We start from the raw sequence: 15,144 nt of genomic DNA on the forward strand, positions 1-15,144 counted from the left end.
TTTGTTTGTGGAAGAATTTTGCAAGAACCCTGGCATCACTTGGGTTATGAAACTGGTAAGTGTGTGCTCTCCCAAGGAAAGGGAGAGATGAATGGATGCCTTCGTTCTTCAGAGGGAGAGGAAAATATGCAGGAAACCTGCAGGAAGAATTGGGCAGAGCAAGGTAACATGGAGCAGCAGTGCTCCTGGCCAGGTTTCTGATCAACACCAAAACACTGCTTCTTGTGTAAGAGTTTATTTCAGCAGCCAAAAGTCAGCTCAGTTTATTTGTAGAACCAAAGTTAACTCAGTGGTGAAGGTATAAAGTGCAGAGCTCTGTGTGGAGGAACAGACTGTGCTCCCAGGGGTTCTGACCGTGGGGTTCTGGCTGAGTTCATGCTCTGAAATCTTTCAGTTCAGCTGCAGGTGTGCAAGAAGGTGGAGGTGTGCAGGACAGGTGGCTAATTGGGCTTCTGGTTAACGAGCATTACAGCAGCCCCCAAAGATGGAGCTGTGAAAACATCTGTTTGGATTTAGGGAAACCCCATTGTGTTAGATGTCAAGTCTGGTGTAAACTTACTGGGTGGAATTCCATCCTGAGACTGAAGAGATTACAGGAGGCTCCTTTATCACAGAAGCCCAGAATTATTTGGTTTGGGTTGGAGGGGATCTTAAAGTTCCTGTCCTTCTATCCCGCTGCCATGGGCAGAGACAACTTCCACTGGAGCAGGTTGCTCAAAGCCCAGCCCCATCTGGCCTTGAGCACTTCCAGGAAGGGATATCCATTACCAGTCTGGAGCCCAAGCTGGGGTGGATTTGGTTGGCATGAACTTCTCTCTGCCCTGCAGGTAGAGAAAGGCAGCCTGATGCTCTGAGTCATGTTTGTCCCCCCAAACCTGGAGCTGTGCACCGCAGCTTCCACTTCAGCCAGTGATCTGGGGATTAAGGAAAAAATGTGTTTCCTGTAGAAATTCTGGCAATATAATGTGACACAGAGAAATGCCTTGCCTATGCCAGAGGATCCAAGCCATTTAACATCCTCAGTGTTGTGTGGTGCATAATTAAAAACACACCCCTGCGAGTGAGCAGTCCCTCTGTTTTGTGCAGCAGGTCTGGTGAGGAGGCTGGGACAGGAGGATTTGTCTTACCCTTGTGAGAAGTGACTGGGAGGTAATTATGCAAACTAACTCGTGAATTACAACCAGGAGGATAGCAGCTAGTGATTATCTAACTCTACAAATGGGAAGTGCTAATTGGCAACAAAACCTTTCTATTAAGCTGATTTTCTGCCCCACAACCTCAATTAACACGGTAAATAACCAGAACACAGTAAATAAGGATATATGAAAAGCCTGTGATTACTGAAATTATACCAACAACTTAAATAGATTGTGGCTGACCTCAAAACTTGCAGGCAAGTAAAAATAAACTCCGTGTTACTCCTTCTGTTGGTCTGTGTTCTGGAGCAGCCCCGTGTTGTGACGTCCTGGGTTGCCCACTCCCACCCTCAAGAGGCAGCAGGTCAGGATGTGCCCCGTGCCACATCCTGGGGCTGGAGGAAGCTGCACCTGGGCAGCGGTGTGGGAGCTGTGCTCCTTGGGTGCCTTATCTGGGCCACTCCTCACCCTCTTCTATGCAATGTGCAGCCTAGGCTGTCTTCAGGATTTTTCTGCTCATTTGCCATAGTTCCCCAACACCTATTTTGTCTTTCCTGTTTAATTAAGTTCTTCTGTAACATACACAAATTTAAGATGGGACTTAAAATTCCCAACAACATATGTTGCGTTACGTGTATTTCTGGAAGCGTGTGACAGAGTTTGTTTATTTGGTGCTGTGGGAGTTCCCCATAGGCTGCCTGCTCTGCCTTTCCTCCAGGAATCCTCCAAACACAAACATGAGGGGGTTTTTGTTGAATCTCCCTGCCCCCATAACCTTAAATAAACATGCTTGCACACGAGCAGCTGATGAATCAGGTTATGCAGGTTTTCTGCAGTGAAGTTCTGGAAAACTGCAGGAAATGCTAACGTTAAAGCCACTAAGTCTGCTCTCCCATCTGTAGGTTGGCAAGTCACAAGGTGGGGGAATGTTCCTGAAAACTATGATTTATTGAAGAAGGTGAGAATGACTGTCTTTTCTTTGGGAATATCCATCAGGCATTTTGTTCTTTTGCTCTTTTTTCAGCCTCTCCTTCTGCCAGTGCTTGGTCTGTTCTCCCATGCTGCCCTCCTGCCATATTCCTTCACCATTCTCCAGGGTAACAATAAAGGTTTTTACAATGGATTTTCCCAAATGGATGGATCCTTCCTTTGGGATCTGATTTTTACGCTTTGTGTGCATATTTATATATAAACTTCCAATCTCAGGGACATCTAACACTAGGCAACAACCGGATTTTATTAACATATATATATATATATATATATATATATATATACATATATATATACATATATATAATATATACATGTTTTATAATGCATTTATACTATACATTCTTTGGGTGATCCTGTACAGGGCCAGGAGCTGGACTTAGATCCTTGTAGGTCCCTTTCAACTTAGGATTTTCTAAGATTCCAGCAGGGTAAGAAAAGGACTGTGCAGTTCTACTGCTTGGTGTTAGATGCATCAGATGAACCTTGTCACTTCCAGCCCCTGCAAACACCTGCAGGACGGGCTGGCCCGTCGCTGCTGCTGTCTCCCTGTCTCTCTCCAGTCCTTTTTCACTGGAAAACTGGTGTCATCAGATCACTGGAAATGTCAGTTTGACAAATCAGCTCAGAACAAAGCTGAAATGTCACTCCTGGTTTTACTGTTAGTGGTTGAATTTTGGCAGCCTTTCTTCTTCCTTGGGTTCACAGAATGTAAGAACAGGGTGATTCACGGGAGAGAACTATTTGATTTTCAACGTGTCACACTTGCTGCTGCATTGAGTTTGATAGCTTTCATTTGATTAACACATCTTCCCAAAAGTTATGCCACCTCAACTTGATGGTTTAGGAGACAGAAAAATCCATCAGTTCTCTCTGTAAAAGTTCAGCAGAGTTCACGCTCGCTCTAAATGATCAAAAACCTTTCCAGACTGGGTGCAGAAAACCTACTCTTGGGGGAGGGTGTGCCAAGGTTTGGTGACATGGAGATCTTGTTCCAAGCCCCCTGCCATGGGCAGGGACACCTTCCACTAGAGCAGGTTGCTCCAAACCCCATCCATCCAGGCCATGAGCACTTCCAAGGATTGGTGTTACCACTCACCTTTGAGTGGTAACTGAGGTTCTTGTAAATAGATCCCTTGGGGTGAATGAGGGTGAAACAACACTGAATGACCAACGTACATATATGAGGCAGGTTTGTTTTAAAACAAAAGAAAAGGAATCATACAGCTGTTTTGATTATTTTCCATAAAAATATAAAAGTAGAACAAAATAAGAGAAAGAAAAAAAGAACAATAAAATATAGGGGAGAGGAAAAATATCACCAGCCATGTATCCAGTGATGAGATTTGATCATTGCAGTTTCAATGTCTGTGGTCTGCATGATGGTCACAGTCTTCATCCATTAGGAACCTCCACACAACAAAGACTTCCGTGGGTTATAAGAATTCAGTTTTAGGGGAAAGGCCTCTGTACCTCCCTTGGGGGGGAGTTTACACTGTCACATGAAGCTGTGCCTTACAGGGAGGGAGGAAATTGTCATGACAAAAAACGTTAGCACACCTCTGTAGGATCTGCTTCTTATCTGCCTTTTCCCTTATCTGATGCAAAAACACTTTGTTGAATTGAGTTATCTGGGAAACAGTAGATCGAAGGGCACAACCAATTTATCTAAGCAAGCTTTGTTTTTTCACAAGGAGATGTTCACAGCTTCTCTGGGCAACTTGTGCCAGTGACTCACCTTAAGGTACAGCACTAGCTCAGGGCAGTTGTTCTTTCCTTTTCCATTGCTTTGTTGATTACTTCTGAGTTTTACTATTTTTGGTCAGATAGCATCCTGCAGTGTTGGATTTCAGCTCAGGCGGCTGAAAACTGGGAAAATAGTTAGGGACAGACAGGGAAAATAATTGTCTCTGGGGCACAGAGGACTGTCAGAGTGAGAACTGCACATTTGCTTGTTCAGTGTCTCTTGGATCTCTATTTCAGCCCAGATGTTCCTCTCACAAACGTGGCAGCACAAAAGCCTGCACCTGACTGCTCCTGGCCAGGGAGGGGGCCGTGCTGCCTGCAGGCTATTCCCTGCTGCTTGCTGTGGGATCTCTGGCAGGTGCAGGTGAGCTGACCTCACCCTGGCAGCTGCCACGGTGCTGCAGCCACTTCAGCGTGCTGCCTCTTCTCCTGACACACAGCCAGGTGATTTCCTTGGTAGCAGCTTCAGGCGTGAGGCTGGGCCAGGCTTCTGCTTTAATGTCACTTTGTGCATCTATAATGTGGATCTTTTTTACTTTAAACTCAATAATGTTCTGGTTAGTGCACTCCTGAGAGGTAGATGTAGCTGAGCCCTTGGCTTCTGAGACCTCAGAGGGACAGCAAGGCTGGCATTGCTGCACACAGCTGTCACTGTTAAGCTGCCTCTCTCAAGAGGTGTCAGCTGAGGGAGAGAGAGAGGGAGGATGGAAGGAAAAAAATAGGTTGTTAGATTCCTCATAAATCTGAGAATGGTGTTTGAGCATAATGGAGGATGGTGTTGAACATCCCATTTTATGGGCTGCTCCCTTCTATAAATCTCTCTTGTCAGTAGGGAAAGGAGAGTTTTTGCAGTCCCCTGATAGCAGAGAGGATGTTAATTGCTGCTGGGGAACTTCTGATGGAGACCTGGGGACTGTTTTCTCCTGTAGGTGCATAGCAGTTAACCCTGGAGAATTTAACTGCTGACTGTGGCTGGTGGCCCCAACCTTCTGGTCTCTGGCCTTTCAGTCAGAATTCTTGCTGGGCTGTGGAGATTATGACTGGAAACAAATCACACGGACTAAATGTGTGCTCATCTCTTGGGAATGACTTTGTGTGGTTGTTTGGATGTCTCAGAGCTGCAGGTGGGTGATCAAACTTGGTGCTTGACTCCCAAGTGTGGGGCAGGGCCAGTGGAGGTTCTCGTTGTGGATATGGACAAGCACTTTAATCCAGTGTTCAGAAGGGGATTAGCAGTGACATGCTACTTTGAGCTCCTGGGCTATGATGTCCCAACCCATCAGGATCTGAAACTTTCAATGTGTTCTTCAGCAGACAGGGATTACAGTGTCAGGTCACCCCTGTGCAGGGGTGTCTCGTGATGCTTTACACCTTGCAGGTAGGGGTTTGCAGGCTGAGTGAGCTGGTGGGGTGCAGCAAGTGAGATGTACAGCTGTGTGAACGGGTTACATGAAGGAAGATGCCACCTGGAAGGACATAGCTGCTTTTAATCAGAGTATCAGACTTCAGCTGGGTGCAGCACCCTATAACTGTCAGATCTCTAGCCCTGTTGTGAAACCCTGCCAACTTGGCTATTTCTGGAAGATGTTCCCCTCCAAGTAGCAGCAAATCACAAGTATCAGAGCACTTGCCAGAGATGGAGGGTTATGATCATCTCTCCTGCTTATGTGTCCCACAGCAGTGCCCCATCAGCACTGATAAACTGCCCCCCTGAGTGGTTTGGCTGCCAGAAATGAACATCACCAGGTCCACGATGCACTGACTGAAATTCAGGCCAGGAACTGAGGGTACTTAACAACAAAAAGTCTCTTTAAAACAGAATTTTACTCCGTTGGTTTTGTTTTTTAACACAGGTTTTCTCCCTAGTTAAGTGAAAAATATTTATCACAAAATTCAGCTGAAATTCTCCGAAATTTATCTGCTACATTCGCAACCCAAGTATTGCAACAGCAGGAACCTGAGAACGCAACTGATTTGTCATTACAAGAGCTGAGAGAAACAGAAACAGCAAATAGCACTACAAAAATGACAAGCAAAAATACGATTATTGTTCTTTCAGTCTTAGTCATGTAAAGAGCAAGCAGAAGCATAGGTAAGGTAATTTCCCTTAGATGTGACTTATGTTGATGGTGCCCTCCTATGAAATGTCTCTAATTTAACTCTTCCTTCTAACAAGATATGGTCATTGTTGCAGCACTGTGTCCTGTCAGCTTCAGCCCAGTATTTCACGTGGTGCCACTGGCGACAGTTTTATTTCAAATGAACAAATAAATTAAGCTCATTTCTTGTCTGGGATAGCTCTAATGTGCACAATCTACTAGGTTCACAGCCTCAAACAAAATTACTGCTAAGGCTGCCTGCAGGTAAAGGGCCCAAGTAACTTCAGTTAGTCAGGAAATAAATTAATTGGAATGAAAGTCCTTGATGTCATCACAGTGCTGCTGGGCTCTCAGAGAGATATCTGAACACTCTGCTGGGAACCTGTTTCCTGCAGACACCCACATCTGCAATTTAAAAGGGTTAATGCTCATTCTGTGAATCTTCCTCAGCACTTACTGCTTCAACATGACTTTTTTTTTTTTTTTACTTTTCTTTCTGGAAGCCAAAGGGATTTTTTTTTTCTTTAGTATCATCAAGAACAGGAATAGAAACTTTGCAACAAGCTCAGAATGTTCTTTGGCTCAGCACATGGGAAAGAGATTTAGGGTTGGATTTCCTATTGCTTCACACTCACTCCTGCCTGCTAGCAGGGTAATGATTTTGTGGGCAGGCATTTTTCTTAATGAGCCATTGGCAAAACTGCCTGTTTCTCCCTAATTTACTGTTATATCTCCTCAGCTGGGTTCTGAAGGTAAACACTTCACCTTCCTGCACTGCCAGCTGCCAGCGAGACTCTGAACTCGAGTCCATCTTCTGAAAGACTCCCTTTGCCTTGTGAACAGGGAGAGCAGGGGGGTGAAGATGTTTATCACTTTCTGAGGGGTTTTATTACACTGTTTGGGATGATGGTTTGATGATTTGCTTGGCAACTGATCATAATCCTCTAACCTTCATTGTGATTACATGACAAATATCCAGAAGCAGAGCAGAGTAAGGAAGCAAGTTGCCCCTTCAGGGTGGGAAAACAAGGCAGCATGGGGCTGCCAAGGGACTGGAGCCCGTGTTGGAGCCAGGACTTGCACAAGAGCTCTCTGTCAGAGGTCCTTGTGCACTGTGCCTCCCACTTGTGCTGCTGCTGGAGCACTCTGTTCCCAGCAGCTGGTCCTGCAGCATTTTGTCATTGACTACACAACCCCAGATATTAATAGCAGAGAGATGTCCCCTGCTTTCAGCTGTTCAGCTGTGTCCCTGCTTGTCTGGGAGGTGATTCCTGCACGCAGCTGGGCTATTGTCATTGCTCAGGTGCTTCAGTGCATGAGGCTGATGCCGTAGGCTGACAGGGAAGGAGCAGCACGGTGGAGGCTTTGACCTGGTCTGGAATGACAGGCCTGTCAGCAGAGGGGCAGATCTGGGTGTTCTGTGAATGAGAACATCATGGCAAGCACACATTTGGGTGCAGAATTCATCCTGTGCTGGCAGGTGTCCTGCTGGGTCCTGAAGCTGTTGGCACAGGAGGGGAATGCACATCTTCACTGGGGAACAAGAATGGATGTGTGAGCTCTTATGGAGTTAGGAGACCAAAAGGACCACATGTTTTTCAAAGATGACTCTCTGCAGTCACTGTGGTGACTGTTTATTGGGCACTTTCCTGAAGCTAGTTGTGTATTTTACTGATGGGAAGCAGTACTTGGATTCTCCACACCTGGATAAGCTGACACACATTGTTCCTTTTGCCATGCACAGCTCAGTGTGTCCAGCATCATCTCTGGCTGTGGAGTCTCACTAACAACACGAGTAGAACCTCACCTGAAAGATCACCTCACCTCTACAGGCAGGCAGAGGAAGGTGCTGTGTAACTTGCCTGTTAATGCTTTCATTGTGGCTGCTGTCCTAGGAAGAAAGAAATGAAGCATCTTTTCAGGAATCTGGCTGCACAGCAGAGTGCTGATCCCAAGCTTGGGGTGGGAGACCCCCTCATGGATGAAGTTCACTCTCCCCTTGTGTTGGGCAGCAGCGTCTCCCACCTCTCTCTGGACACCACTGGCCCAGCACAAAGCAGTGGCTCTCTTGCTTCTGAGAATTTCCCAGTTTGGAAGCTGCAGTGGGCTGGAATGAGGTATTTTAGCTGACAGAGGGATGCTTGGCTGCTCAGCTGGCCCTCTGCACTGCAGAGCTTAGTTCTGTTCCATGTAAGAAAACAAAGGGGCTAAACACATTCTGCACAGCAAAACAAAGCTTTTAGGGCAGGCAAGCACCTGATCCTCCTCCTGCTACTACTATGGAAACATGTCAGAGCAGAAAACCTGTTGCCATGAGACTGTAAAAATAACCCTGCCATCACATTATGGAGACACGGACTGGCTGCAGCACATGGCTTATGTAAGAGCAGCTCCAGCACTGGGATGTGGCACTGTGAGTTCCTCCTGCTCCCAGGAGACAGGCAGGCTTCTGAAAAAGCTGCAGGCAAGACAGTTCGGGTGGTAAGTCTGTTATTTTTAGTCTGTGTGTCTGAAATATAAGCCTGAAGTGGACAGAGACACTTTTAGGGTATGTAGCACCAGCAGGAGAATTTTAGAAGTAGGACCCAGATCATAATCCTCTAACTTTCATTGTGATTACATGACAAATAGCTGGGTTTTTTGTTTTAAAGAAATCACACCTTGGTTTTAAGGGGTCAGATACAGGATATTTTTTTGAACTCTGTGTAATTTGAAGTGTGTTTAGAACTGGCCAGGGCAGGAGAAGGCCTTGCTAAGTTGGAAGGTGGTGAGGGAGCCAGGGAAATGGTGGTGCTGTGTTTGATGTTGTCATGGCTGGGAAAAAGGAAAGAGAGCAAGGGACCGGGCCCAGGAGCCAGGCCCAGCTCTGTTGCTCATGCAAGATTTGGCAGAACAGGTGAGCAAGCTCAGGGCTGGAGAAAGGACAAAGCCATGTTTACAGTTCTGAAACTCTGCCCAGAAATCTCTACAGAACTTCAATCAAGGGCTTGGCTGGACCCAGACACCTCCCTGTATGCAAAAAAAAATTAATCAAACTCACTGTAGTCATGTACTAATTATCACTATTTTTTTAATCCTATGCTCTTGACTAAGTTAAGCACTTGGGGGAGCACATTCAGAGGGGGGAGTGCAGAAAACAGCAAATTTAAAAACCTTTGCAGAAACTACTACTGGTTACATCAATTGTCCTTTTACTACAAGACAAACTCAGTGACTGTTCCTGCTCAGCCCTCCTCAGGCTGCTTTTTAAAACATACCCAAGTTTAATCCCTTCATCCAGTCCTGAAAGCCTCATTTCTGCCTTCTCCTGCCTTCTAACAGTGAAACATGTTTTCCCAGCAAGACTAGAAAGATGCTGCCTCCTCCCTACACATCCTGAGAGATTGCTGACGTGCCTCAGATGTACAGCTTTGCTTTGTTTGAATGCACAACTCCTCTTCTGTGCCTCAGGCATGTGGAGGATTCCCAATCCCTCCTACTCCTGTTCCCAGCGTGACAAAGGAGCAGCTCTGAAGCCAAAGCCCAGAAGTGTTCACATAAACCCCCAACAAGGAACATACACATGGAGCCAGGAATGTCCCACTGCTCTGATTTTAATGATCCCACTTCCAGCCCAGCCTTTGCCCAGCTCTGTGCCCAGCACAGCTCTGCCACCCGAGGTCCAGCACAGAGCAGGGAAGGGTTTGTGGTCCAAAGAAACTGCAGAGTTGCAGCTGAGGAGCCAGGCAATTCCCACCTCACCTGGGTGGGCTCTGGACACACCAACGTCCTGCAAATCCCAAGGACTGTGGGATGAAACGTGAGCCCCCAGTGCCAGCAAACACGCTGTGACAGTGGCAGGGCCACCTCAGCCCTCCAGGATGCGGTTGATGAGCTTCATCTCCTCAGCAGACATGGGATTCAGGTTAAACCCCTTCAGCTCAGGTTTACCTGAGAAAAACACAGGGAGAACGTCAGGAGTTTGTCACCAAAGAAGTGAAGCAGCTCGTGGTGAACTCGAGAGGGGCTGTGGGGAGGGCAGGGACAGCGCTGGGTGCTGAAGTGGGGTCACCCCAGCACAGGGTCAGAGGGGTTCAGGGAGCTGGGGGCAGACGAGGCTGCTGGGGCAGGCAGGGAACTGCAAAAGCAGTGGGAAAGAGGCTGCAGGAACACGTGGAACTGAGGAATCTCCACCCACGAGCATGCTGCCCGGCACTGAGCAGGTTCCAGTGCAGAGTTTACCCTGAGCTTCATAGAGCCGGTTGACCTTCACCCGCAGCTCCTTCCGGAGCTTGTTTATCTCCTCGTCCAGCTCGTCCTGGTCTGGGGAAGAGGCACGAGTGAGGAGGACTGCGGTGGGCTCCGGGATGAAGGCTCTATTCCCCAGCAATGCCCCATCCCATCCTGCCTCCCCCACCCCTGGGGCCCAGCAGCTTCCAGGGGAAGGATCAGGATCAGCCTCTCGAGAAGCTCTGGGCACCTCAAAGCCCATCCCTGGACAGAAGTTCATTAACTGAGCCAACACCTTGTTAATTATGGTGCTTATTAAAACACCTCGGGTGACCTCACCCTGCCGCAGCATCTCCCGGGTCTTCGCCTTCGGCAGCTCGATGAACATGCCCCCGAAGCAGACCATGGCCTTCTCTGGGGAGAGGGGGAACGGACGGGACGGGACGGGACGGGACGGAAGGGAAGGGAAGGGAAGGGAAGGGAAGGGAAGGGAAGGGAAGGGCTGTCAGCGGAGCCGCTCCGCGACCCGCGGCCACGAGGTCACGGGGGCCGCAGCAGCCCGGCCTCACCCTCGGGCTCCGGGTCCTTCTGCAGCGCCCGCAGGGCCTCGCGGTTGCGGTTCCGCTTCACGTCCAGGTCCACGATCTGCAACGGGAGCGAGAGAGGCGGGAGCGGCCGGGACTCGGGGCTACCGGCGGCGGGACAGAGCGGGGCGGGGGGCCCGCCGGAGCTGGGTGGTACCTGCTGCCGTGCCGCCAGCACGTCCTCGGCCAGCTCCTCCACCTCGGCCAGGTAGCGCAGCACGAAGGCCGGGTCCCGCGCCATGGCGGGGCCGCTCCGGGTCCGCCGCCCGTGGGCTCCGGGCCGCCGCCGCAGCCGAGCGGGGAGTGACCGGGACTGCGGGGACTGACCGGGACTGCGGGGAGTGACCGGGACTGCGGGGAGTGACCGGGACTGCGGGACAGAGCGGGACTGGGGGGACAGAGCGGGGCTGGGGGGACAGACCGGGACTACGGGGAGTGACCGGGGCTGCGGGGACTGACCGGGCTGCGGGGACTGACCGGGATTGCGGGGATTGACCGGCGCTGCGGGGACAGACCGGGGCTGCGAACTCGCGTGGCAGGGGCCGCCAGAGCGGCCGTGAGTGGCCGTGGGCTGGGAGGGACGAGCCCGGTGCCAGCGTGGATCTCGTCCGTAGTGCGGGCTAACGATCCCGGGGCTGCCGCTGCCCCCGGGACTCCGGTGCAGCGTGGCCGTGTGGCGCTGAGCCCCAGCGTGGGGGTCCTGCCCGCAGCCGGCCCCAGCCCACCCCGCCGAGCCCCGAGGGGCAGGGGCTGCGAGCCCAGCCCCGCCTGGTCCCCTGTGTGTGAATTATTGATCACTTTTCACAGTCCCCTCGCCCCCAGCAACACCGTCTGTCTCCTGTTCCTCGCTGCTTCCCAGCACGGTACCGCCGCTGGCAGCTGGGCCCTTGGAGCACCAGGTGACCTCTGTCATCCCAGAAAGCAATAAAGGGCACTCAGCGCGCGGGGCGATTAGCTCAGGTTTCCTTTCGTGCAGCTGGTGGCTCATCTGTAGCTCAGCGTCCAGGACCTGCCGTCCCCGGGGACTGGAGGCGATCGTGGTCCCGGCAGCTTGAGTCACCCGCAGCCAGCCCGGTGCCCCCGGTCTGTGTCAGGCAGGGGCTGCTCCCGGGAAGGCTCTGGCAGGGGACCATGTCCATCTGCTGCCCTGAACGACCCTGCCTGCAGGAAGGGAAATTATTGCTCCTCAAAATGCTCTTAATCCCTTTCTTTCTGCCCCACCCAGCCATGAGCAAGAGGAGCTGGAAAAATGAGGTGTGGGAGATGAGGGAGACCCAGCACTGAGGCAGATCCTCACTGTGTGCACTCTGCCATGGGAAAGGGCCCCCGGAGCCCACCCAGGGCTGGTGGGTAACAGGGGACACAGGTTCTCATGTCCCATGCCCCTGCTCTGGACAGAGCCCTGAAACAGCATCTCAAGGTTCGGAATGCAGCCCTGTCCCCAGCTGTCCATCTCTGCCACCCTGGCTGTGCCACCCAGCTGCTGCTTGCCTGGTGATGGGGGGGACCTCTGATCTGTTTTAGATCAGTGCTTTGGAGGGAGAGAGCCCCAAACCTGCCTGAAGTAGCAAACAGGGCCAGGGAGAGGAGGATCCCCAGCACCTGGGGACCCTGGCACATGCACTTCATGAAAGTCATCTGACAAGGAGCTCCCCAAGGTGGTGACCCCAGTGCTGCAGCTCCTTTTGGCTGCCAGAGATGGGGACCACAGGGGACAGGGATGGAGGGAGCAAGGCAGCAGCTGGCTGGTGGTCACCACACTTCTGTGGGCAAATAATCCCTTAAGGGAGATTACCCAGATCGGAAGATTACTGCCCTAATCCCATAAGGTCATTTGTTTCAGTTAACTGAGATCTCTGTCTGTGGCAGCATGGAATGGAGTACTGCAGCTCCAGGGAGCAGTGGGAGCCGGTGTTGGGGCACACACAGGCTGGGAAGGATCCACACTCGGGTTAGATTCCTGCCTGACATCAACCTGAAAATGTACTGGGATTGGGGCTGGATGCCAATGCTGGGAAATGCTCATTTGTCAGTGGGAGCAGCTGGCTGGAGATCTGAAAAAGCAGGAAGGATGGAGGGGGGGCTGTCAGAGTCTGGGCAGCAGGGATGGGGATGGGAAGGGGATGGAGATGGGGATGGGAAGGGGTTGGAATGAGATGTGACATAGGAACAGGGAAGGGAGCAGGCTGGCTGTGTCCTGGCAGCAGTGGAAGGAAGCAGTGACTCTGGGGTTGCCAATGACAGTGCAGTGAAGGCAGGGTTTTGCCAGGAATGTTGGGCTGCATGGAAGGGTGGGGGCTGCTCTCCCTGGGAAGGTGGGGCCCAGCTTGGCTCAGGCATGGGGGAAGCACTGCTGAGGGATCTCCAAGCCATGGGCATCTGGAACACATTGTCAGAGTGGTGAGAAGTGGCTGGAGCTGCACTCTGCGGCCTGTCCCCAGCCGAGCTCTGAGCCAGCCACAAATCATCATGGATTTCTCCTCCTGGAGCCAGCGCCAGGGGCAGACATTCTGCTTGGAAGCTGGACTCAGACTGGAACCAGAGGTCCATTTGGACCAGGTCCTCTGGGAACTGGGCAGTCAGAGGAAGCAGCCACCCGCCCGCTGCCGGGAGCTGCTTTGCTTTGCTGTGTGTTTTGTGGAAAGAGCAGGTTTGGTTTCATCATGTTCCTTTTTCTTCCTTGCAGCCCTTTTCTGTATGCAGCCAGAAACCCTCCCTGCCTGCTGGCAGCTGCACAGGAAGCTTCAGGGATGTTTATAAGGTTTTTTTCTCTCTTCTCCTTTCATGTGGCTGCTGGGGCCTGTTGTTAAGATAAATCAGACTTCAAACCATGGTCTCCATGTTCTCAGGCTGTGGATCTTTAGCTGCTGCTTCAGAGGGGGTGTTTTAGGGTCAGGGGAGAAAGGTGGGTCTGTCTCTCCCTGATTTCCAAGTCCCCTCTCCCTGGCACTGTGCCCACTGTCATGGCAATGTGGTCTGTGCTCCATCACCCAGCCAAGACAGAGAGTCCCCAGGGACAAGCCCAAAGAGGTCTGGAGTGGCCAAATGTTGACAGGGGCTCTGGCCAGTGGACCCCATCCTTGGAAGGGGCCCTGCCCTGCCTGGTTGTTGATGAAAGGCTGCTTTCTTCATGCTCTGGGATGCTGGGAGCATCCCCTCCCCCAGGCAGGCATTTGTGGAGGGGATCTGTCAGGAGCATCTCAAGGTGAGGTGTTTCATTATCGATGCTAATACATGCAGCACGGGAAGAGCCTTGCCTTGCCGGCCACTCCCTTGTGCTGAGTAACATCTTCACCCCCTGGGTTTCATCCCAGGAATCCAGGCTCACCCCACCCCCGGGTTGTGCTGATCCCTCTGGCCACCCTGCAAGGCAGGATTTGGAAGTTAGCTGTGTTTTCTGGGATCAAGCACGCTCCCCTCTCAGTGTACCACGGCGTGCTGACCGCGGGCCAGGCTCCAGCCGGGCTCCTCCGCAGGCACACGGAGCAGGCTGAGCCTCGGGGGCTGAGCCGCAGAGCCACAGCCGGCCCTGTGCGCTGGGGCTGCCTGCAGGAGGCACTGCCCGTGTGCAGCCACCCTCCCTGGAGACCCGCCACAAAGGACAGAAAGCCCTTTCCTTCGCAGCCCTTTCCCCCGCAGCCCTTTCCTTCTCAGTCCTTTCCCTCCCAGCCCTTTCCCTCCCAGCCCTTTCCTTCTCAGTCCTTTCCCTCCCAGCCCTTTCCCTCTCAGCCCTTTCCCTCTCAGTCCTTTCCTTCTCAGCCCTTTCCTTCTCAGCCCTTTCCCTCCCAGCCCTTTCCCTCTCAGCCCTTTCCCTCCCAGCCCTTTCCCTCTCAGTCCTTTCCCTCCCAGCCCTTTCCCCCCAGCAGTGCCGGGGCTGCCGGCACAGCGCTGCTCCTCGGGTGAGCATGTCCCGGGTGCAGCCCCTGGCTCTGCCACACACGCTGTGTCCAAACTCCCGCGGGCAGCAGGCTCAGGAGAGCTGGAGCGGCAGAGCATCAGGGTTCTTGTGCGCCCAGACTCCAGGGGCCTTGGTACTTCACTTCCAGGGGCATTCCCAAAGCTGGGGAATAACATCTGTAACTGTTTCACGAGTTTCATTTCGGGAACAACAGAAGCCTCCTACCAGACCCCATCATTGGTCTACTCAACTCCTTTGAGCAGCCTGGTCTAGTGGAAGATGTCCCTGCCCTTGGCAAGGGGTTGGCATAAATTGGTCTTCGAGGTCCCTTCTAACCCAACCATCCTATGATGATTCCATGCCTCTCCCTCCAAAGCAGGGCTCAGGTCCAGCCCAGCCAGTCCCTGCTGGGACCCTCCCTGTCTGCATGGGGCAGGGTTTTGGTGGTCCCAGCCCAAGGGGAGAAGAGGCACCCACAC

The 15,144-nt window shown here is 51.8% G+C and overlaps 1 protein-coding gene across 3 annotated transcripts; it reads right to left on the minus strand.

Annotated features, from left to right (window-relative positions):
- Positions 1–9,019: 9,019 nt before the first annotated feature.
- PDRG1 (p53 and DNA damage regulated 1) lies at positions 9,020–11,062 on the minus strand. Of its 3 annotated transcripts, XM_039719168.1 has the most exons (5): positions 10,925–11,062; positions 10,753–10,828; positions 10,523–10,597; positions 10,196–10,276; positions 9,020–9,904 (listed from the first exon to the last, which is right to left on the minus strand). In XM_039719168.1, exons 1-5 carry the CDS (start codon positions 11,006–11,008, stop codon positions 9,822–9,824), a joined length of 399 nt encoding a protein of 132 aa, XP_039575102.1. In that variant the 5' UTR covers positions 11,009–11,062; the 3' UTR covers positions 9,020–9,821. The 3 variants fall into 3 exon arrangements, with proteins under 3 accessions (XP_039575102.1, XP_039575103.1, XP_039575101.1); XM_039719169.1 differs by lacking the exon at positions 10,523–10,597 and having other exon boundaries at positions 9,550–9,904; XM_039719167.1 differs by having other exon boundaries at positions 9,550–9,904; positions 10,753–11,062.
- Between the last annotated feature and the right edge of the window lie 4,082 nt (positions 11,063–15,144).

The sequence above is a fragment of the Passer montanus genome, unplaced genomic scaffold (assembly GCF_014805655.1).
Source record: "Passer montanus isolate IOZ18808 unplaced genomic scaffold, ASM1480565v1 scaffold41, whole genome shotgun sequence".
Lineage (NCBI taxonomy): Eukaryota > Metazoa > Chordata > Aves > Passeriformes > Passeridae > Passer > Passer montanus.